General features: G+C 42.8%; 1 protein-coding gene across 8 annotated transcripts in view; it reads right to left on the reverse strand.

The window, feature by feature from the left end:
• PIR (pirin) overlaps positions 1-24,638 on the reverse strand; it is a 151,745-nt gene that overhangs the window by 82,558 nt on the left and 44,549 nt on the right. For 2 of the 8 annotated variants that reach the window (XM_070291355.1, XM_070291357.1), the window contains exons 2-3: positions 14,052-14,183; positions 5,004-5,096 (exon numbers count right to left, since the gene is read on the reverse strand). In XM_070291355.1, coding sequence (XP_070147456.1) covers positions 5,004-5,096; positions 14,052-14,144 — 186 coding nt within the window. In that variant the 5' untranslated portion in view covers positions 14,145-14,183. Of the gene's footprint in view, positions 1-5,003; positions 5,097-14,051; positions 14,184-14,841; positions 15,116-15,560; positions 15,673-15,795; positions 16,396-24,638 lie in introns of those variants that run through there. The other 6 variants (XM_070291350.1, XM_070291352.1, XM_070291351.1 and 3 more) reach the window with 6 other exon arrangements.

A 24,638-nucleotide genomic window follows, 5' to 3' on the forward strand; every position in this document is an offset into this window, starting at 1 on the left:
GGACTTCCTTGCAGTCCAAGGGACTCTCAAGAGTCTTCTCCAACATTGCAGTTCAAAAGCATCAATTCTTTGGCGCTCAGCTTTCTTCACAGTCCAACTCTGAGGAGAGTTTTTTCCCTAACTTCTACATGTAGAAGTATCATAAAAGTGTGTGCAGTTGAAGTTTGTGGACTTAATGTAAGTGTTTCAGTGTGGTTTCCCAGTGCTAAAATGGGACTTCAGGCTCCCTACAGAGCCATTGTTTCCAAGCAGACTGGTGACATGCCCCAAGCTTTGGGGACAAGTGTAGAAATGCCATCAGCTCACGACTGAATTCCTTGCAAGACATGAATTCAGTCATGGTGACAGTTGAAAACTATTAACCTTATTTTGCAAGATTTTGTAATATGTTTCTGTATGCAGCCTTGCTCCTCAACCAGAGGGGTTTATTTACGATGAGTCAGTGGTCCCCTGCCCTCTCTCTAGCTCTAGTCCCACATTCCCAAGCACCTCGCTCTTTCTACCTCATCGGGTAAGTCATTATTGCTCTGTGACTCAGTTTACTCAGTAGTTTACCATTAGACTGTGAGCTCCTTGAGGGACTTTGTCTTAATCATTGTTAAGCCTAGCACTTTGCGCCACTCCTGGCAATTGAAAAGTGCTCGATAAATGTTTGAACAAATCAGGTGAGTGAGTGAGTGAATGGTAGAATTAGACTGATAATACTTGGCTCATACCATACATACAAGATTCTTATATTGTTCAGATTCATATTTTAAACTTCTCCCACTTTCAAAGAAAGAATTGAAGCAATGTGAGATTAGGACCATGTAGAAAAGAGTTAGCTTAGGAATCAAAAATCAACACCTCTGAGCTCCAGTGGCTTTTGCAGTCCTGTCCCTCACCTGAACACCAACCAGTCTCCTCCCTTCTCACAGTCCCTACTGGCTGCCTCTGCAGGCCTTGGCCATGAGGCAGAAGTTGTGTGTATAGGTCAAGTGCTCCGCGGAGGATTCCAGACTCTGCATTGTAGATTTGGCAGCTGTCAGTTACGTGTGATGGCTAAACATGAGTGGATGAGGCCACCTAATGAGAGGGTACCAGCAGGAGAAGAGGAAAGGCCCATTAGCATTTATTTTAAGGGGAGGTACCCACTCCAGTTTCTTGCCTGGAGATTTCCATGGGGGTCACTGAGTCGGATGCGACTGAGCAACTGAACACTTTCACTTTCACCAAAGAAAAAGCCTTTCCCAAGAGAGAAAAAAGAGGAGGAGGGGGGAAAAAATGGCTGAAGAAGGTGGTGTCCCCAAAACCCACAAACGAAGTATGGCCACAGGTGATAGCGTTGTTTCTAGGCAGCAGTTCCTTACTTGTGAAATGTGACAAGTGTTCTACTTTGCAAATCGTTCTGAGAGTAAAAGATCGTGTAAACAAAAGCCCTCTGTAAACTGTAGATATGTTACATAAATGAATCTTTTTCATCAAAAAAAAATACATGCAGAGTACATCATGAGAAACACTGGGATGGATGAAGCACAAACTGGAATCAAGACTGCTGGAAGAAATATCAATAACCTCAGATATGCAGATGACACCAGGAAGTGAAGAAGAACTAAAGAGCCTCTTGATGAAAGAAGACAGCAAAAAAGTTGGCTTAAAACTCAACATTCAGAAAACTACGATCATAGCATCTGGTCCCATCACTTCATGGCAAATAAATGGGGAAACAGTGGGAACCAGTGAGAGACTTTGTTTTCTTGGGCTCCAAAATCACTGCAGATGGTGACTGCAGCCATGAAATTAAACGATGCTTGCTCCTTGGAAGAAAAGCTATGACCAATCTAGACAGCATATTAAAAAGCAGAGACATTACTTCGCCAACAAAGGTCTGACTAGTAAAAGCTATGGTTTTTCCAATAGTCATGTATGCACATGAGAGTTGGACTATACAGAAAGCTAAGTGCCAAAGAATTGATGCTTTTGAACTGTGGTGTTGGAGAAGACTCCTGAGGGTTCCTTGGACTGTAAGGAGATCCAACCAGTCAATCCTAAAGGAAATCAGTCCTGAATATTCACTGGAAGGACAGATGCTGAAGCTGAAACTCCAATACTTTGGCCACCTGATGTGAAGAACTGACTCATTGGAAAAGACCCTGATGCTAGGAAAGATTGAGGGCAGGAGGAGAAGGGGATGGCAGAGGATGAGATGGTTGGATGGCATCACTGACTCAATGGACATTAGTTTGAGTAAACTCCAGGAGTTGGTGATGGACAGGGAGGCCTGGAATGCTGCAGCCCATGGGGTGGCAGAGTCAGACATGACTGAGCAACTGAACTGAACTGAACTGAACTGATGTTCTATTAAGTTGCCATGATCACAGAGTGACCCAACACTGAACCATTGCTCCGGGGGAAATACAAGGTTAGGTTCCTGCAAGTCTCCAGTCACAATCAAGAATCAACACATAACCTTCTGTTCCCTGGTGGCTCAGATGGTAAAGCATCTGCCTGCAATGCGGGAGACCCGGGTTTGATCCCTGGGTTGGGAAGATCTTCTGGAGAAGGAAACGGCAACCCACTGCAGTACTCTTGCCTGGAGAATCCCATGGGTGGAGGAGCCTGGTAGGCTACAGTCCAGAGGAGCCTGGTAGGCTATAGTCCATGGGGTCACAAAGAGTCGGACACGACTGAGCGACTTCACTTACTGACTATACATTGTTGACTGATTAACACTGAACTCAGGGCCAACAGCACTACATCTCAGGCCTGAAGAAGCTTCTCCAACACATACTTTCCCCAAAAGGCACCTTACAGGCATCTTGTGCTTAGGAATACTGAACAGCACTTCACTATGCCTGGGGGCATTTAAAACAGCAAGGTCACCAACAAAAAGCACAAAATGTAGCACTAAATTGGCCTCAGGAAGGACACTTGTTTGCAGCAAGAGAGTTGAAGCAAGAAGGCAGAGCGTTGTCTTGTTCACCCTCAGCTGGGAGCGTGTGCATACCCACAAATGGTGCAAGCACCACTGCTGCTGCTGCTGCTCAGTCGCTTCAGTCGTATCTGACTCTGTGCGACCCCATAGACGGCAGCCCACCAGGCTCCTCCGTCCCTGGGATTCTCCAGGCAAGAACACTGGAGTGGGTTGCCATTTCCTTCTCCAATGCAGGAAAGTGAAAAGTCAAAAGTGAAGTCGCTCAGTCATGTCTGACTCTTAGCGACCCCATGGACTGCAGCCTACCAGCCTCCTCTGTCCATAGGATTTTCCAGGCAGGAGTACTAGAGTGGGTCACCATTGCAAGCACCACAGTTATGAATAAATTTAGGAGTAGGTGAATTCGCTGATCCAGAATCTAGATGAAGAGTACTGCCTGTAATAACAAATACATTTTTATGGAAAATTCTTACTCACAAGAGTCAAATACCAATATTCTACCACTGAACCCTTTCCCAGAGTAGTTTAACACTGAGTGCCTTACAACTTATAAACTGTCATTTAGAAAGGAAATTAAATCTCCTTTCCATAATGGATAAGAAAGTGATAGGTTTCATCATTCATTTTATTTAATGTATTTATCATCTTTAGCAAAATCCACCTCTTTTTATTATTCAATTAAATTCAGCCAAGCAAGAAAGAATCTCCACAGGAGAACATGGAGATGGGCAGGATGATATGAGATAAAGAAACTTACAATCCTCTTGGGTGCGGGAGGGGAGGTTCAGAAAATTCATTTTAATACAAGTGGAATATGATCAAGGCCACCATTAAGATCTAACATGTACGAGACTGGAAAAAATCGAATGCTATGGAGGCCAAATGAAGGCGAAAGGGTATCCTCTTGGGACTGTCTGGAAGATATGAAGGAGATGGTAAGATCTGAAAAGATCTTGAAGGATTAGTAAAATGGCAGCTGGAGCTGTGGGATGGGGTGTTGAGAATGTCTTGATACCAGAAGCAGAAGAGCACAGCAGGGAGACCTGCTCTGGGATCTGGGTCAGAACTCAGCATGCACGTAGGGGAGGAGGAAGGCATGGTTTCCATGTTTGCTGTAAAGCAAGGCACAGTGGCCCTGAAGTGATCACAGAGAAGAGAAGTGGAAAGCAAATGGCTAAATGAGGAAGGGAAATCCATCCGATGATCTTAATCCTTCACTGTTTTCAGAAGCTTCTAGGTTTATTCTATTTTCACACTGCAGTGGTTAACTCTTTACCTGTTCATCTTTCACCTCCTTAACTAGACAACATCCTAGATATAAGCTTCCCTGGTGGCTCAGCTGGTAAACATTCTGCCTGCAATGTGGGAGACCTGGTTCAATCCCTAGGTTGAGAAGATCCCTTGAAGAAGGGAATGGCTACCCACTCCAGTATTCTGGCCTGAAGAATTCCATGGACTGTAGCTTGAAAGTGAAAGTCACTCAGTCGGACACAACTGAGTGACTTTCACTTTCAAGCAGCGGTCATGCCTCATTCTTCCTTAGCTTCCCTCCCTCTGCCTCTGTCCTCTCTCCCTAATACACACACACACACACGCACGCATGCATGCACGCACACACACACGCGCATGCACACACACACACACTACCCCCACACCCCCACCCCCTAACATACAAAAGATGACCTGAACCATGGCTTCATGTCACCACACATCAATAAATATTTATTCATTCAGTAATGGGCTTGACAAACACACTAAGCCCTGGTCTGTTTTCCTCAGGGAGGAGGTGACTAAACTTTGTTAGGAACTGTCCCTACATTTTCCCTGCAATACATGTGTCAGGAAGATTCCCTGGAGAAGGGAATGGCAACTCACTCCAGTATTCTTGCCTGGAGAATTGCATGGACAACATAAAACAGATACTATTAATAAAACTCTACTAACAGCCAGTATATAGCCAGGAACTTATAGATTAACTTTGGCCTATTATTTATTGCTTCTAAATCTGAATCTTCTATTAGAAAAGAGTATTAAAGAACAGAGGTAAATTTTAAAATACACACTTTTGCAGTCAAATTGTTTTACTTACTGTTTCAAAACCTCGGTGTGGGTGATCAGGAAATCCACCTGGTCTACCGCCTTTAAATTCATCAAATAGTAAAAATGGATCCAGATTTTTTAACTGAAATAAAAATAAAACCCAGCAGATTAGATGTGCCTTTTAAGTCACACTACTTGGGGCTACATTCATAAACAGATCTAATGAATCTCATTAAAAACGACTTGGCTAATAAGCAATTTTTTGCAATACAAAATGCTTTCAGGAAACAACTCCTTATACACATACACACACACACACACACAGAGTCACTAAGTTAATCAGTTGACATTTTATGAGAAGTGGACAAATGATTCATGATCGTCTAAGATCTAAGTAGTCAAGCACAAACAAGATACAGTCCAGAAAGATTCATAATCTCATGGGAGAACACACTAGAACATCAATTACTGTGCTATGATGATAAATGCTCTGGACGAAGTTAACATATAGGAGAATGGGGAGACATTAGGGCAGGTTCAACCAGGGAGGTGTCACTTGAGCTGAGTCTTGAAGTACATATATGTAGAAGTTAATCAAAAAGAAGCAGGAGAAGGAGGAATATTCTAAATAAAAGAGCAGAGAAGCAGCTTGGTAAGATTGAAAACCTGTGAGGAAACTACTCTTGTGAATCAAAAATGCACATGGAACTATGATGAGAGATGGGCTGAGGAAGGAGGTCAAATCATAAAGGAGTTTGGGTTTTACCCTGAAGGTGATGGGTTTAATCAGATTGAGATGATAAGCTCTAGAAAGACCATTCTAGCATATATGTGGAAGAAGGTCTGGAAAAGAAAGAGATGGGAGGCAAAGAGTATTTAGAAGGTGCTTTCAACAGTCTAGCTCGGTTGGTAAAGAATTCGCCTGCAATGCAGAAGACCCCCAGTTCAATTCCTGGGTCAGGAAGATCCGCTAGAGAAGGGATAGGCTACCCACTCCAGTATTCTTGGGCTTCCCTGGTGGCTCAGCTGGTAAAGAATACGCCTGCAATGTGGGAGACCTGGGTTTGATCCCTGGGTTGGGAAGATCCCCTGGAGAAGGGAAAGGCTACCCACTCCAGTATTCTGGCCTGGAGAATTCCACAGACTGTATAGTTCATGGGGTCGCAAAGAGTTGGACACAACTGAGGGACATTCACTTTCAGTTTTCAACAGTCTGGGCAACAACAAAGGCCAGGTCTAAGGCAATGGCAGTAGTGATGGAGAATGGGAAAAAGGAAGAGCATTAGATCACTTCCAAATTTCTAGCTATGGGGCCTGGGAGGGTGGTAAGGCTATCCAGAAATACAAGAAACATAACAGAAGGAGCCCTGAAGCAGGCATGGTGACTTCATTCTAGGTCACGTTGAGCTTGAGATATGTATATAAATGATATATATAAACAGTACTATGAATATTCAGTGTCTAGTATACTGTGCAAAAACTAGATAGCAAATGAAGATAAATCTTGAGCCCAAGTGAGAGGCAAAAGCAGAGTTGGCTGTCATCAGCATATCTTTATGGTCACCTTGGTTATACTTGGCCATTTGCTATTCTACACAAATTTTAGAAAACATCTACAAACAAAAATGTTGGACTTTTGGTTGGAACTACTTTGAATGTATGGATCAATTTGGGGAGAAATGATATTTATGTAGTATTGAGTTTTCCTATTCATAAACATGGTTACTTCCATCTATTTAGGTCTTTGAAATGTCTTTCAATAGGATTTATAATTTTCTCCATACAGATTTTGCATATATGAAATTTTTCTGAGTAACATACATTTTATGGTATTATAAATAATATATTTGAGATATAATTGACACATTAGTTTTATATGTACAAGGTAATGATTTGATATTTGTAAATACTGTGAAATGATCACACACTACCATCTGTCCCTATAAAAAAAGTACAAAAAAATGAATATTTTTTAACAGTCTGCTGCTAGGGATCAAAAATGTGAATAGAAGGACTTTCCCAGTGGTCTAGTGTTTAAGAGTTCACACTTCTACCACAGGAGACACAGGTTCAATTCCTTGTCATAAACTAAGATCCTACATGCCATATGGCATGGCAAAAAATAAAATAAAAAATTTTTAAAAAGAAGTGTGACTAGAAAGGTGATTTTGAACACTGCTAAGCTCTTATTGATTTTAATAATTCATCTGTAGCTTCTGTTGGATTTTCTTTGCACACATTCATATCACCAGTATATTTTTTTGGTTTTATTTAGTTATTTTTATTTATTTTAATTGGAAGCTAATTACTTTACAATATTGTAGTGGGTTTTGCCATACATTCACATGAATCAGCCATGGGTGTACATGTGTTCCCCATCCTGAACCCTGCTCCCACCTCCCTCTCCATCCCATCCCTGAGGGTCATCCCAGTGCACCAGCCCTGAGCACCCGGTCTCATGCATTGAACCTGGACTGGCGATCTATTTCACATATGATAATATACATGTTTCAGTGCTATTCTCTCAAATCATCCCACCCTCGCCTTTTCCCAGAGTCCAAAAGTCTTTACGTCTGTGTCTCTTTTGCTGTCTTGCATATAGGGTCATCGTTACCATCTTTCTAAATTCCATATATATGTGTTAATATACTCTATTGGTGTTTTTCTTTCTGACTTACTTCACTCTGTATAATCGGCTCCAGTTTCATCCACCTCATTAGAACTGATTCAAATGTATTCTTTTTAATGGTTGAGTAAAATTCCATTGTGTATATGTACCACAGCTTTCTTATCCATTCGTCTGCTGATGGACATCTAGGTTGCTTCCACATCCTGGCTATTGTAAACAGTGCTGCGATGAACATTTCACCAGTGTATTTTATCAATAAGCTTTTGACCAACAGTTTACAAAGTATTGGGTTGGCCAAAAAGTTCTTTTGGTGTTTTCCACACCATCTTACCACTCAGTTCAGTGGCTTGGTCGTGTCCGACTCTTTGTGACCCCATGGACTGTAACACGCCAGGCTTTCCTGTCCATCACCAACTCCCGGAGCTTGCTCAAACTCATGTCCATCCAGTTGGTGATCCATCCAACCATCTCATCCTCTGTTGTCCCCTTCTCCTCCTTTCCAATGAGTCAATTCTTCACATCAGGTGGCCAAAATATTGCAGTTTCAGCATCAGTCCTTCCAATGAGTATTCAGTACTGATTTCCTTCAGGATTGATTGGTTTGATCTCCCTGCAGTCCAAAGGACTCTCAAGATTCTTCAACACCACAGTTCAAAAGCACTGATTCTTCAGCACTCAGCTTTCTTTATGGTCCAACTCTCACATCCATAAATGACCACGGGAAAAACCATAGCTTTGACTAGATGGACCTTTGTTGGCAAAGTAATGACTCTGCTTTTTAATAATGCTATCTAGGTTGGTCATAACTTTTCTTCCAGGGACCAAGCATCTTTTAATTTCACAGCTGCAGTCACCATCTGCAGTGATTTTGGAGCCCAAGAAAATACAAGTCTCTCACTGTTTCCATCGTTTCCCCATCTATTTGCCATGAAGTGATGGGACCAGATGCCATGATCTTAGTTTTTTGAATGTTGAGTTTTAAGCCAACTTTTTCACTCTCCTCTTTCACTTTCATCGAGAGACTCTTTAGTTCTTCTTTGCTTTCTGCCATAAAGGTGGTGTCATCTGCATACATAAGGTTGTTGATATTTCTCCTGGCAATCTTGATTCCAGCTTGTGCTTCATCCAGCCTGGCATTTTGCATAACATACTCTGCATATAAGGTAAATAAGCAAGGTAACAATATACAGCCTTGACGTACTCCTTTCCCAATCTGAAACCAGTCTGTTGTTCAGTGTCTGGTTCTAACTGTTGCTTCTTGATCTGAATACACATTTCTCAAGAGGCAGGTAAGCTGGTCTGTTATTCCCATCTTTTTAAGAATTTTCCAGAATTTGTGGTGATCCACACAGTCAAAAGCTTTGACATAGTCAATAAAGCAAAAGTAGGTATTTTTCTGGAACTCTCTTGCTTTTTTGATGATCCAGCGGATGTTCGCAATTTGATCTCTGGTTCCTCTGCCTTTTCTAAATCCAGCTTGAACATCTTGAAGTTCTCAGAAGATCTTACCACTACAACTCACTGAAGGCTCAGGTGACCATTAGCATTTTTTCAGTTCAGTTCGTTCGGTTGCTGTTGCTGCTAAGTCCCTTGCTGCTGCTGCTGCTAAGTTGCTTCAGTCACGTCCAACTCTGTGTGGCCCCATAGATGGCATCCCACCAGGCTTCCCTGCCCATCACCAACTCCCAGAACTTTATCAGACTCATGTCTATTGAGTTGGTAATGCCATCCAACCATCTCATCCTCTGTTTTCCCCTTCTTCTTCTGCCTTCAATCTTTCCCAGCATCAGGGTCTTTTCCAATGAGTCAATTCTTTGCATCAGGTGGCCAAAATATTGACATCAGTCCCTCCAATGAATATTCAGGACTGATTTCCTTTAGGATTGACTGTTTTGATCTCCTTGCAGTCCAAAGAAGTATGTACATTTTTTAAGACACAATACTACTGCACACTTGTAGACTAAGTGTGTATAAACATAAGTAATTTCTATAGGCACCGAGAAACCAAGATAATTGTGTGAACTACTTTATTGCAATATTTGCTTTATTGCAATGGTGTGGAATTGAACCCCCAACATCCCTGAGGTATGCTTGCATGAGAGTGGCCCAAGGAAAATCACATCAGAAAGGACTGCCTGGCAGAAAGAAGAGTGGGACATAGAAGCAAATGCAGATGAGTGATGGGTTTCCTTCCTGTTGGGAGCACACCCGCCAACATCATGATATACAATCATTTCAATTATAGCCTGGCTACCCTGTCCATATACAGTATAATGGATGGTACCAGTCGGCCCAGTTCCATCTCTCATTCACCATTCATCACCAAAGCAACATTATAAACTCCTCTACCTCCATATTTACAGCAACAAGGAACGTGTCACCTAGAGCCACTAATATTAAACACCATTGTAAATTCTACCCTACAATAGCTCTGTGCTCTAGTTTTTTTATGAGATTTTATTTTCCACTGATACAGTCTTGGTGCAAAAAGTTTGAAAAGTAACCACCTTGAAGTGAGAGTGATGTTTTCCTTCTCTGCTGATGGGAGGGCTGGGGTCCATCTTTTGGCAAGTTGGCAGTGTGTGGAGTGCTAACAAGTATGGTAACAATCTAAACGTTTAGAAGAAGGGCCAGCATCAGCAAAACGTCTACAAAATAATAAATACTGGAGAGGGTGTAGAGAAAAGGGAACCTTCCTACACTGTTTGAGGGAATGTAAATTGATATAGTCACTATGGAAAACAGGGTGGAGGTTCCTTAGAAAACTAAAGATAGAGCTAACATATGATCCAGCAATCTCCTAGGAATATATCTGGACAAAACTACAGTCCAAGAAGATACATGCATCCCTATGTTCATTGTAGCACTATTCACAATAGCAAAGACGTGGAAACAACCTAAATGTCCATCAACAGAGAAATGGATAAAGAAGATGTGGTATAGACACACACACATACATACAATGGAGTATTACTCAGCCATAAAAAAGAACGAAATAATGCCATTTGCAACAACATGGATTGACCTAGAGATAATCATACTAAGTGAAATAAGTCAGAAAGAGAAACACTGTATGATATCACTTAAATGTGGAATCTAAAATATGAAACAAATGAACTTATCTACAAAACAAAAACAGAATCATGTACATTGAGAACAGACTGGTGGCTGCTGACAGAGAATGGGCTGGGGGAGAAATGGGGGAGGAGGTTGGGGTTAGCAGATATAAGCTTTTATATATAGGATGGATAAACAACAAGGTCCTCCTGTAGAGCACAGGGGACTATATTCAATACCCTATGATAAACTATAATGGAAAAGAATATTAAAAAAAGAATGTATATATATGTATGTATATATAACTGAATCACTTTGCTGTATAAGAGTAATTAACACAACATTGTAAGTCAACTATATGTCAATAAAAATTTTTCAAATACTTAAACAAAAAATAAAAAAGTTGGGCTAGGAATAAGAGAATAATGGGAATAATGGTATGCTCTTTCACTGGAGTACTTCATAACTACTTAAATGGTGTTTATGAAGAATTTATAAGAATGTGGGAGTTGCTTGGCTACCCTGTTAAATGAAAAACTAAGGACACAAAATTGTTTATACTGTACAACTAAAACATATAACTAAACTGAGGTAAAAGAAAACATTCTCTGCTTTAATAGTGATTAAACCAGGGTGATGGCACTAGGAATGATTCCTATTCACTTGTTTTTCCTTAGAGTAGAGACATACCTGGAGCATGGTAGACCCTTTGAATTAGTAGAATGTGGGGGTTTCTAAAGCACAGGTTTTTCAGCCAGGGACTTTTAACTGGGTAAATTCTATATTTTATATATCTCTATCCATAGATAGAATTCAGGGTGACTGTAAACTTGGCTGGGAACAAAAAACACATCATTATTTTTACTAACTTCCAACTAAATTTTTTTTCTTCTGAATTTTTTTTGTAGTAAAACAAACATAACATGAAAGTTACCATTTCAACCATTTTAAAGCATACAGTTCAGTGGCATTAAGTACGCTCACACTGCTGTGCAACAAGTCACCACCATCCATCTCCAGCCTGAAATGTAACATTTCTTTTAAATATGAATGCAGTCAAAGAATCACAGTAAATTACCAGGACCTGTGACTTTATCACCAATAGAAATCAAAGCTCTTTTCATATCACATCCCAGTTGCTGCAGGTACTGAACTATGTTCATGCTCCTCAAAGCTTTGAAATTAAGTAGTTAGGAGAACTGCCACTGCATCTTCTTACTGAATGTTACTAGAGTTATTTAAGTTACTAATTACAAATTTGTTTTTGCAATATTTTGCTAACTATATTTCAATACAAAGATTTTCCTTTGTGTGTAATCCCATGTATTTTATACATTTTAAAAAAATTATTCTGAGAAGGAATTTATAAAACAACATTCTGAGAGTGAACTGATGGATTTCAGCAGACTCCCAAAGGGGTTCGTAAGACCAGAAAAATTAAGAACCCCTCCGCAGATGTGTTTCTGACAGATGGAGTAATTAAAGTATTAGCTACCCTGAACATACAATAATGGGTTTACTGACAGGTGTTTGAATTCTTCTGCTGGCAATGTGGCCTAGAAGAATATGATACCACATCCATCTGCATCTTCCCAACATCCACTGTGCATTTAGTCCTTAGAATAATCTTGTTTGCCTGTATCCCTTTGAAAAACAAAATCTGATTGACCTCAAAAGACATTCTCAGATGAACAGGAAGCTAATGGTGGGAAGAGTATGAGAATATTAAAGCAGAATTTAAGAAGAGGAACAAACGAGCCTCACTTTTCAAAAATAATCCATTTCCCTAATATACTTGTCCTTTATTAAAAAAATATTTTTGGGAGACACTCAACATCACTAAGTAGTAAAATGGAAATCAAAACCACACGTAGATACCACCTCACACCTGTCAGGATGGTTATTATTAAAAAAAAAAAACAAGAAATGACAAGTGTTGGTGAGGATGTGGAGAAAGAGGAACTCTACTACACTACTGGTTAGAATGCAAATTGGTACAGCCACTATGGAGAACAGTATGCAAGTTCCACAAAAAAATTAAAAGTATAACTACCATGTCATCCAGCAATTCTACTTCTGGGTATTTATCCAAAGAACATGAAAATGCTAACTTGAAAAGCTGTATGAATCCCCATGTTCATTGCTGCATCATTTACAATAATCATGGAAAGAACCTAAGTGTTCAATGACAGATAAATGGATAAAGAAAATGTGGTGTATATGGGATACAATGAGATATTATTCTACTATAAAAAAGAATGAAATCTTGCTGTGTGCAACAACATGGGTGGACCTTGAGGTCATTGTGCTGAGTGAAATAAGTTAGACAAAGACAAATACTGTATGATCTCATTTATATGTAGAATTCAAAATCAAACAAAAAAAAAACAAGCTCATGGATGCAGAGAACAGATTGGAGATTGCCAGATGTGTGTGTTGGGGGGGGTGACAAATGGATAAAGGGGGTCAAAAGGTACAAACTTTCAGTTATAAAATAAATGAGTCATGGGAAGGTAATGAACAGCATAGTGACTGTAGTTAATACTGTATTACATATTTGAAAGTTGCTGAGAGTAGATTTTAAAAGTTCTCATGACAAGAAAAATACTACTACAGATGTTAACTAGACTTGTGATCATTTTGTAATATATACAAATACTGAAGCATTGTGTTGTTCATCTGAAACTAAGATTATATGTCAATTATACCTCAATTTCTGCTTTTGGAATCTGGAGCTGGGCACTGTATTCCATGGATTAGAATAAACATTTCCATTTTTTGCACTTAAGTTTTCTTTTCTCCAAGTTCCATGTCTCCCCAAATTTTCAAATAAAACTGCTCTCTAATGTTGAAAGATGTCTGCCTGACCTACAATCACCTTCTCTGAGGGAAGCCTCCACTTAGCCCCCCACCAAGAGGTCCAGAGAGTCCAGTCTCAGCCATCTCTCTAAGAACTCAAAATGCCTGGCAAATGGCTGACTGCCTCAGGGTAGAGACCTGACCCAAGAGGAGGCAATGGGATTCTCTCTCCTAGGAATTTGGGATTGGGCCCCAGCATCTGTCCCTGGTGCTTTGACTGGTGGGCATGTAAACCTAGGGAATCTAGCAGGTATGTCTGGGCATGTGCACCTGGAGGCTGATAGATCAACTCAGGATAGGATGTGGGTCTTCGGAGAGGGGCACAGACATTTCAGTCAGGATCACTGGATCCACAGTACAGAAATCCCCTTGGGGTGGGGCTGGCCTCGAGGAGACCCCAATTGCTAAGTTTAGAGTTGGTTCCTAAGGTACCCCACCGGGTAGCTCATGACTGTCTCATGCCCTCTCTTCCCAAGCTTACCCTCAGGGTCCCACCAGTCCCTTCTGCAAAAAAAAAAAAAAAAGCATGAAACAGCCACCCAACCAGCATACCTCGGGTCTTCCGATGCTCCTGCGGACTCGCGCTCCAACTCCTTCTGACTGCTCCCGGCTGAGCACTGAGAGGGTAACCTTCTTGGACGACATCGTGTCCAAGGTTAAAAAGCAAGTAAAATAAAATAAAATCTGGAAAAAAAAAAAAAAGAAGTGTTCTGAGGCTGAGCTGTAGAGGATGCAGGGTAAGAGAAGGGACAACAAAACAGAGACGTCATTAAGGAGGGACCAACCACCCACGGACTATAAAATATAGGATAGGAAATTCACCCCACACCCCGCCCCAAATATTGTGTGGACACAAAGTTCATTTGGGGTTTTCTGTAACATCTTACAGAAAACCCCAAATGAACTTTTTGGACTTTTTGGCCAGCCCAATATTAACAGCTATAATTTTTTAATTGCTTACTCTGCACAAGACCTGGGCTAGACGCTTTCAAACAACACTAATGATGGTGGACGCCTGTGAGTGCTAAGGAGGTTCCCAGCACCCTACTAACGATCTACAATGGTTATCTGGTGTAGTCCTAGGACCACCGTTGACCACAGTTAGTAACAGCTGCTGGGCATTTACTTAGAACCTCTAATGAGCACTTTACCGGCTTCACCTGATTGAAATCTCTGCCCCTACCTCTACCCCACGTTGCCCCAGAAGGGAGCTGCTACCATGAGCTAAGAGAGATCCGGGTATCTCTTATCTGAATGCGCAAGGATCTTGGCACTGAAAGGGATCTTTGAGGGTCATCAAATTCAAAGACTCATCTATCCCTGAAGTTCAGGGTCAACTTACGTGGCAAGAAATATTTGAAGCTTTCTCTGAAGTCTTCCAGAGCACAGAAGAGCACAGGAAACTCACGGAGGAGGTGCCCTTGACCATGCAATCTGTATTCTACTCAGGACCCTCAATTCAAAAGTGCCTCCTCTTTGTGAGTCTAAAGTCTACTTGAGAGCATATCACAAACCAAGTATAATTAATCCATTTTCCACTTCAAATGCTTGCAGACAATACACACAATCCCTAAAGCTCTTCTGCAAATGACATAATCCATTCCTTCAGTTTCCCACTGCAAACCAAGATAGATATTTTAGCAAGAAGCACAGACTTTAGAGCCACACAGTCTGGGTCTGCATCCCAGGTTCACCACGTATCAGCTGTGTGATCTGAGGCCAACTGTTAAACCTCCCTGTTCCTCAGGCTTTCCACCTGTGAATAGGAGTCATAAAACAGTGTAGATTCTGCAAAGGAGTGTAGTCAGTGTTCTAAGAATGTAAGCTGCTGCTACTCAGAGCACTCTGCACTGCAAAACCCTCCAGCCAGTCAAGTGAAAGTGAAGTCGCTCTGTCGTGTCCAACTCTTTGTGATCCCATGGACTGTAGTCTACCAGGCTCCTCCGTCCATGGGATTTTCCAGGCAAGAGTACTAGAGTGGGTTGCCATTTCCTTCTCCAGGGGATCTTCCTGACCCAGGGATCAAACCCAGGTCTCCTGCATTTAAGGCAGACGCTTTACCTTCTGAGCCACCAGGGAAGACTGACCAGTCAAGGCTCACTCTAAATGTGCCCTCCCCTGCTGAACTGAACTGAACTGAACTGGGCTGCCACCTTTAGTTAACTCAATCCTCCACCTATGAGCATCTAGAAAGTATTTTACGTCCAGCCCCCGCCCCCAATTTGAACTATTTCTGGATCTTTCCAGACTCCTCCAATTAAGTTCTATGCACGTGCACCACCGACGAGGTACTTACCAGATCTTAGCGCTCTGCAGAAAGAAAAGTCATCTGCGACTTGCACCAAACTGCAGAGGACTACTTAAGCCTCTCTGGCCATTTCCCTTAGGAGACTCCCCTGGGAGTCTAAAGCGGGCCAGAGAAGGCGGGGTCTGCCCCGCCCGGCCCCGCGGGAGCCAGGTACTCGAGCCCGGTGAAGGGCGGCTATAGCAGCCCGTGCGGCGGCGGCGGCGGCGGCGGCGGCGGGGGCTCGGAGGGCGCCCCGCGGCTGCCTCACCGTGACTCAGCGCTTCGCTGCCAGTGGCCGCAGGGAGGCTGGAGGCGGGAGTCCACGGGTCTCGGAGGCCCTGGGCAAGAGCGATACTCCTTGATTGACAGTCCGCCGCCGCGCGGATCCCCTCGCCCCGCCCCTCGCCACAGCTCCGCCCCAGCCTGTTCGGCTGCCCTTGTGATGGGCGGGCGGGGAAATGTCACTGGGAGAGAGGCGCTCTGGGCCCTAGGAAGGGTGGATGGGCCTAGCAGGTGCTGTGTTCAGGCCAAAAGTCCCAACTGGACCTCCTCGGAAAACTTGCCTTTGCCTGGAGTCGGCTACCTCCATCACTTCCCGGGCCTTGTGTGACCTTGGGCAGGTAGCTCAGCCTCTCTGTGCCTCTAGTGCCTCCACTGTGAAACGGGTGTGGTGACGATAATACAATACAAGCTGATGGAGTTGTGATGACAATTAAAGGAGCTGGGCAGGCCCTACTGCTGCTGCTGCTAAGTCGCTCCAGTCGTGGCCGACTCTGTGTGACCCCATAGACGGCAGCCCACCAGGCTCCTTCGTCTATGGGATTTTCCAGGCAAGAACACTGGAGTGGGGTGCCATTGCCTTCTCCGGGGCAGGCCCTAAGTGAAGTGAAGTGAAGTTGCTCAGTCGTGTCCGACTCTTTGTGAGCCCGTGGACTGTAGCCTACCAGGCTTCTCTGCCCATGGGATTCTCCAGGCAAGAATACTGGAGTGTGTTACCATTTCCTTCTCCAGGGGATCTTCCCGACCCAGGGATTGAACCCGGGTCTCCCGCATTGGAGGCAGATGCTTTAACCTCTGAGCCACCAGGGAAGCGCGGGGCAGGCCCTAAGCACTGCTCAATTATTGCTTACATCAATAAGTTGCCACCTTTACAGGGCGATGTGGAGTTGCAGAAGCCTCTACGGATTTCTATTCTGTAAACAGCAGAAAGCTCATTGCCTGCTTTTGAAGAAGGAAGGTTCCGGATAGTAAATATTTTCGACTTTGCACGTGTTCTCTGAGACAGCTGAGGCAGTTGGCCTTTGTAGCAACAAGCCAGCCAGAGACAGCATGTAAAATAAATGGGTGTGGCTGCGTTTCAATAAAACTTTAATTATGGCTGCTGCCATTTGAATGTCATGGAATTTTCACTTATCATGTGTTACTCCTCTCTTGATTTTTTTATTTCAAGCACTTAAAAGTGTAAAAACCATTGTTAAGCTCACAAGCTCTGAAAACAAGGTAGTGGGCTACACTTGGCTGTGGGCCTAGTTTAGGGACCTGCTCTAACAGTCATGTAGAGGAAGGGCTTTTCCCCAGATTACTTATATGTCAGCGTCAACAGGGCTCAAATCACCACCTTACTTCGATGAGTCAAAGCTAAATGAGATAACATACAAGAACATTAAAAGTGCCATGAAATAATTTTGCTGCTCATCTTCATTATACTTAACCTTTGCAACTGTCTCCAAAGAAAACAGAAGCAGGGACTCTCTGTCTGGCACTTGGCAGTCCTTGGTAAATACTTCTGCGTTCCCTACCAAATAGTTCAACGCATAGCCAATTGCCTGAGCCTGAAACCCAAGCCATCATTATTTCACCTTGAAATCCTGTGTATTCTGTTCCTATTATCTCTTAAATATGTCCAGTGCTTCCCACCATCCATCTTCTCTGGTAGTCAAACCATTCTCCAAGTCGCAGGGAAATGAACCAACCACCTAAAACCTTCCTTGCCCTCAAGAGAAAACCCTGTGATATCTTTAACCCAGCCTCACCCTTGGCATGCTGATACTTGCTCAAGGATAAACATACACACACAGAGGTGGCCCCTCTTTCCTTTTTATGCTGAACTTTTTAAGGCTCTCGAATGTGCATTCACTCTTTTGTCGACTTGCTGTGCCTCTGCCTGGAGCTTTCTTTCTCCTTGATCTGGCTCATCGCCATTCATCTTTCAGCTCTCAGTTTCCACTTTACTCCCTCTAGGAAACCTTGCCTGTCTGTCCTCTCAAATCCGGGTGAGATGTTTGACCTGGTAAGCATGACGACTACACATTGTTATCATGATTACACATTGTTGATCAGTCATTGGTTCTCCTCCTTTGGAGAGTCTATTTTCCTAAGATGGTTCCAACAGTATCTCCCACATACACATCTTCTTCAGTGTGACCTTGACACACCCCACCATCACCATTACTTCTGTTCCTCCTAAGTCTAGGCAGGGCCTGTGGCTGCTTTGACTGATGGAATACCCTGGAAAGGATAGTGCCAGTTCTAGGTGTGGCTCTGAAGTAGCCTGGCAGCTTCTGCTTCCTGTCTTCTGGAAGTCAGTTCCCTTGTAAAAGGAGTGATGACTCTGAGACCAGTATTCTGGAAGAAGCCCACGCCATGTGGAGGAGTGGTCTTGGAAGAAGAAACGCCATGTGAGGAAGGAGACAGAGGCCAAGGACACTGTGGCACCAGATATATAGACATGCCATCTGTGAAGTGGCTCTTCCAGGCCCAGCTGCCATCGCTGACTCCGTATGTCTAAGACATGAACACTTAACTGTGTTCTTCCCACCCACAGACCCATAGACTTGTGAGCAGATAAACATGGTTGTTTCAAGCCACTCAGTTTCCAGATTATTTGTTTAGTGATGATAGATAACTGGAAAATATGCTTTGATGCAAGAAAAGAGATGTGGTGGATTTTCAAAGCTCTCTGGAGTAAAGAAAGACTTCTACAAATATTTACCCTTTCAGAGAGTGAATCTGTTCATCTAAATGTTACTATCAAGGCAAGCAGCCATCCAGTAAGATAAAAATGTATTAAACTAGACTTGAGAGATGAAATGTTATGTCCTACTGGGCAGAGCAGTAACCTCTGAAGCGCAGGGGTCCTTAAAGTTTCTTCAGTTACACGTGACATTGAGAAGGACGGCTTTCTGATACAAGAAAACGGGAGAAGACGGATGTGCTCTACATTTTTACATGCTTCCATATTGGACTTGCCATACTCCTGAGGATGCTTTTTACCACATTTTCCAAGCTTCCTGGGACTCAGAATCCCCTCCACCTCTGAAACAGGCAGAAGAGCTTCCTTTCTTTCTTAACTTTGAGAAGGCAGTCGCAGGGAGAAGCTAATTCAAAGGCGTGCATTGTCAGGGCAAGGCAGAGAAGTCTACAGAAAAAAAAAAAAAGTAGACCTGAAAAGCTAGGAGACTTAAAATTAGGAAAAACAAGCATGGCAGCAGTGGTGGGGAGCACAAATTTTTACAGATGGAATATGCAGCATGTAACATTTCACTGTAACAGGGCCGGCTTTTGAAATGAGAAATGTGACTTTGTACATGGAGCTATGAGCACTTTTCACACTGTCATTTGCCATCCAGTCAGCGATGCTGAGCAGGCAGCTGGATATATGAGTGTGTAGATATGCCATCAGTTGCTAAATGATTCCAGATAGCACCATTATCTATCTTTGAGGACACCTACATTATCAACGTATTTTATGCGATCATTTTTCCTTTTTCATTCAAAATGCTTCTCAAAAATACACCTTATAGAAATACATGGACATCTTAGACATTTCATCATTTGCCATTTTTTCTCCTTCAAGCAGTCAACTCAAAAAATCTTTCTTAAAAATAATTTTTTTTCAAGATCGGTCAGGTTTCGGTAATTTGCCTTAAAGCACAGTCGCTGCTGTTTATTAAATGACAAATATCTCTAGAATACTCCATATTAGGGATTCAGACTCTCTGACTCCAGGAAATGGCTCCAAGTCAGCGACTGATTATTTTATAAGCATTTGTTTACGAAGGACATAGATATGCTCGTAGTCGAGGACATTAAAAAATATCCAGGAATGATGTGTACACTTGACTCCCATTTCCACCCTCGTGAGAGCAATCTGCATGGACACAGTCTGGTCCATTAGCCAGGGTTCTGACCTAGATGCTACATGTGATCAACCACTAAAACTCATAACTGCCTTTCCCATGGGTTTCTGGCAGTGTGCCAGAAAGGAACAGCTTATGACCCTCTCTTCTCAGCCACAGAACTTTCCTAGAATTCACCACAGGCAAAACATTCTCAGCCCTGAAAGGCCGATTCATCTCTGAATGAAGGAAATGGAGAAATTTAGGTGAATGATTCCCCTGATACTTTACTCAGTTATCCTGAAAACCTTTCTCAGTTTTCAGCTTGTATAATGCCGTGTCTTCTGGCCAAATGAAGGCTGCTTTCAAGATTACAGTGTTGGAGTTAAAATAAAAGGCTAATTTGAATTAATCTTCAGTTATATACTCTGAAGTGTTTACAGATAAAGTTTGCTAATGTTTGCAACTTACTTTAAATGCAGCAAATAACAGTAACAGTAGTGGTGGGGAAAAAGTGAAAATGAAAGTTGCTCAGTTGTGTCTGACTCTTTGCAACCCCATGGGCTCTACAGTCCATGGGATTCTCCAGGTCAGAGTACTGGAGTGGGTAGCCATTCCCTTCTCTAGGGGATCTTCCCAACCCAGAGATTGAACCCAGGTAATAGTAGTAGGCTTCCCTGGTGGCTCAGAGGATAAAGCGTCTGCCTGCAATGCAGGAGACCTGGGTTCAATCCCTGGGTCAGGAAGATCCCCTGGAGAAGGAAATGGCAACCCACTCCAGTATTCTTGCCTGGAGAATCCCATGGACAGAGGAGCCTTGCGGGCTACAGTCCACGGGGTCGCAAAGAGTCAGACACGACTGAGCGACTTCACACACACACAATAGTAGTAGTAGTAACACCAATAAGGTGGATTGACAGATGGATAGAGGGTTGATAAATAGATGTCAAAACAAATACAGTAAAATGTAAATATAGAATCTAGCAGTGTATTGGTTTTTTAAAAACTTTTCTGTATTTTGAAATTATTCATGATAAAATTTTGGGAAAAATAATTTGAATCAAAGTGAGAATTGTAGCTGGAAGTTCCATAAAGATCTCCCCTTTTGCCTACTTCTTTTGCTTTCAACTCTGGTACCTCGTACACTATACAATTTAGTGAAGATATATTGAATTGAGCTGTTGAGCTAAATTTCAAGCTTCTAGGTCACTTCCACAGCTGGCAGGATTTTTCTAGAGCATGAGTTGGCAAATTTTTTCTATGTAGGCCAGATAGTAAATATTAAGAGACTGCGGGCACATGGCCTCTGTCACAACTCAACTCTGCCATTGGAGGAGAGCAGCCTCACCCAATATGTGAACAAATAAATGACTGTGGCTGTGCTCCAATAAGTCTTGCTTCCAAAAACAGGTGATAGTCACAGCCTGCCAACTCTATCTAGACCCCAAGTCCTTACCTTCCACTGAAAAATAGGGAGTGAAATTGATAAAATGCCAACAGTCTATGTAAATATTTCACATATAGCAGGAAAGGGCATGACAAAACCACACAGCAAGGAGTTCCCTGGTGGTCCAGTGGTCTGGACTCAGTGCTATCATTGCTGAGGGCTCAGATTCGATCCCTGATCGGGGAACTAAGATCCTGCAAAACAAATCCCCACAGAACCAACTTTTCTATGTCCACCTAACCCTCCCCCTCCACTCACCATCTCCTTTCATGAGGACAAAAAGGTTATTGTTCCACCACTGAACCTGAGGTTTAATATGCAAGCATTCTTAGAAGAGATAACACATTCATCTTTGCTTCCAGTAAGTGTAATCTATTCACATCAGAACCCAACCTCCAAGTAGATGTCTTAACACCAGGAGGCATAAGAGCCACAGGTAATGGAGTGATGGCCCCCGTGAAGAGATTCTTGTGGAAAAAGCTCAGGCTACAGAGAGAAGCTATCAGAGCTCTTGTGGGCTTACTCTTCAGGGAAGAGAGACAGATAAGTAAATTGTGTAGTTGGTTTTAACCTGTTAGGAGCTATGAAAAAAAGATAAAGTGAGCAGAGTAAGGGAGGCTGGGAGTGCTGGGTGGAGCAAGGTGTAGTATTAACAAGATGGTCTAAGTAGGGCTCATTAGCAAGATGCCTTTTGACACAGAACCTGAGGAAATGAACCACGCAGATGTCTGTGATGGTTTGGCAAGCAAAAGAAACAGCCTGTGAAAAGACCCTGCGGTGGGTAGTGCTCAGAATATTGTAGGAGTGGCAATGTAAGGTAGAAAAATCATACAATGATGTTAGAGATGGCATTAGGGGACCAGAAGATGGGGGACCATTGAAAAGTTCAGACAGGAGGAGTGGTGGGCTTTGACGTACACGTGAAAGCATCGTTTTGGCTAGTCAGTGGAGGATAGCAGGCAGCAAGTGCAGAAGCAGGGAGAGCAGGCAGGAGGCAAGCGCGATACTCCAGGTGACAGATATGTGGCAACTCAGACCAGTAGGTAGCAGCAGAGCTGGTGGAAAGTGGCCAAATTTGGGATATATTTTGAAAATATGGCTAGCCATATTTCATGATGGATGAGATGCTGGCTGTGAAGGAAGGGTAAAAGTCAAGGGTGATTCCACCTTCTTTGGCTTGAGCAACTGGAAGGTTAAAGTTGCTATTAGCTGAGAAGGCAAGCCTTGTAGGAGGAGCTGGTTTGAACGGTTAGTCAGGAGGTCAGCTTTGGACATGTTAAGTTTGAAATAGTTATTAGATATTCCAAGTATAGATGGGCAAGCTAACAGTCAAATATAAGTCTGGAATTCAGGGGAGAGGGCCTGGCTGAAATTTGGAACCATAAACATATAGACGGTGTTTAAAGCCACGAGTCAAAGGAATTTTTTAAAGAGAAAACTAGAGGTCAGTCAGAAGCCAGAAGAAAGACAGTCTCCCTCTCTCCCCTTCCTCCCTCCCTCCCCTTCCTCCCTCCCTCCCTCTCTGTCTCTCTCTCTCACACACATACACACATAATGGATCCTATCAGGTTCTTTCTTGTAAAAAATGTGAGCGTTACTGTTCCCAACTGAACAAGCTTGTTTACATCATGAAGTCAAATCACCCCACAAGCGTGTTGCCTGCTAAAAGCTCAGGAAGAGAAGCTAAGAGGAAAATCCTATGGGTCTCCCTGGCTAGAGGTGACAACACAGACCATAATTTAAGCAAATCAAATCACGTAATGGAAATAGCAGGTTGCCACAACAAGTTAGAATTGGACTAAAGACATGGAAAATACAGAGCCCAAGAGAGGTTCAGGAAAAGTGGCAGAGGAAGTGAATGAATGGAATAAAGAAATAAATCTGGGACATTTTGACTCAGAGGAAAACACTCCTCCCAGCTGCCCTCGAGTGTTCCAAGCTCTTAAAAAGGGATGAGAATCCCAAGAGATTGTACCTAGGTGTTTCAAGAGTTCTGCCACTTCCTCCTTCCCTCCCCTAAATTGACTTTTTATTCTAGAATTGATCTTCAGCCATGCTACCATGTTTAAACAGCAGAGTAAGTACAAATTACCATATGGGAATGGAAGTGAATTAGCAGAGGGCAGAATTAATTTATTTGGCTAAATTGCTTTCCCACGGTCACACTGCTTCACCCTCGGTTTCTCAAATGACTGCCTACTTGATTGCTAGAGGATGGAGAGCTGTGTGGAGTCCATCAGTGACTTCTTTGCTGATGTCAGGGTGTTAAGTTCTCTTGTTTTAAATTGTTCTAAAGGACTCTTTGTCATTCCCTACATTCCAGTTTCAAACAAATATTTTTCAGACATTCTATGGTAATTAAAACTTTACTGTGGTCCTTCCTCCATGAGACATAAGTCCCCCGAAGGTCTGGCCTGCCTCTGTTCTGTTTACTGCTGCATCTAGCTCCTAACAGAATGCTTAGTAGACAGGTTCTCAAAAGACTACAGCACACCAGGCTTCCCTGTCCACCACCAACTCCCAGAGCTTGCTCAAACTCATGTCCATCCAGTTGGTGATGCCATCCAACCGTCTCATCCTCTGTTGTCCCCTTCTTCTCCCTCTGTCAATCTTTCCCAGGATCGGGGTCTTTTCCAGTGAGTCAGTTCTTCATATCAGGTGGCCGAAGTATTGGAGCTTCAGCTTCAGCATCAGTCCTTCCAGTAAATATTCAGGACTGATTTCCTTTAGGATTGACAGGTTGGATCTCCTTGCAGTCCAAGGGACTCTCAAGAGTCTTCTACAACACCACAGTTCAAAAGCATCAATTCTTTGACGCTCAGCTTTCTTTATAATCCAACTCTCACATCCATACATGACTACTGGAAAAACCATAGTTTTGACTAGATGGACCTTTGTCTAGTAATGTCTCTGCTTTTTAATATGTTGTCTAGGTTGGTCATAGCTTTTCTTCCAAGGAACAAGCGTCTTTTAATATCATGGTTGCAGTCACCATCTGCAGTGATTTAAAGCCCAAGAAAATAAAATCTGTCACTGTTTCCATTGTTTCCCCATCTATTTGCCATGAAGTGATGGGACTGGATACCATGATCTTCGTTTTTTGAATGCTGAGTTTTAAGCCAGCTTTTTCACTCTCCTCTTTCACTTTTATCAAGAGGCTCTTTAGTTCTTCGTCACTTTCTGCCATAAGGGTGGTGTCATCTGCATCTCTGAGGTTGTTGATATTTCTCCTGGCAATCTTGATTCCCACTTGTGCTTCATCCAGCCCAGCATTTCGCATGATGTAC

This window comes from Ovis canadensis, chromosome X (genome assembly GCF_042477335.2).
Source record: "Ovis canadensis isolate MfBH-ARS-UI-01 breed Bighorn chromosome X, ARS-UI_OviCan_v2, whole genome shotgun sequence".
Lineage (NCBI taxonomy): Eukaryota > Metazoa > Chordata > Mammalia > Artiodactyla > Bovidae > Ovis > Ovis canadensis.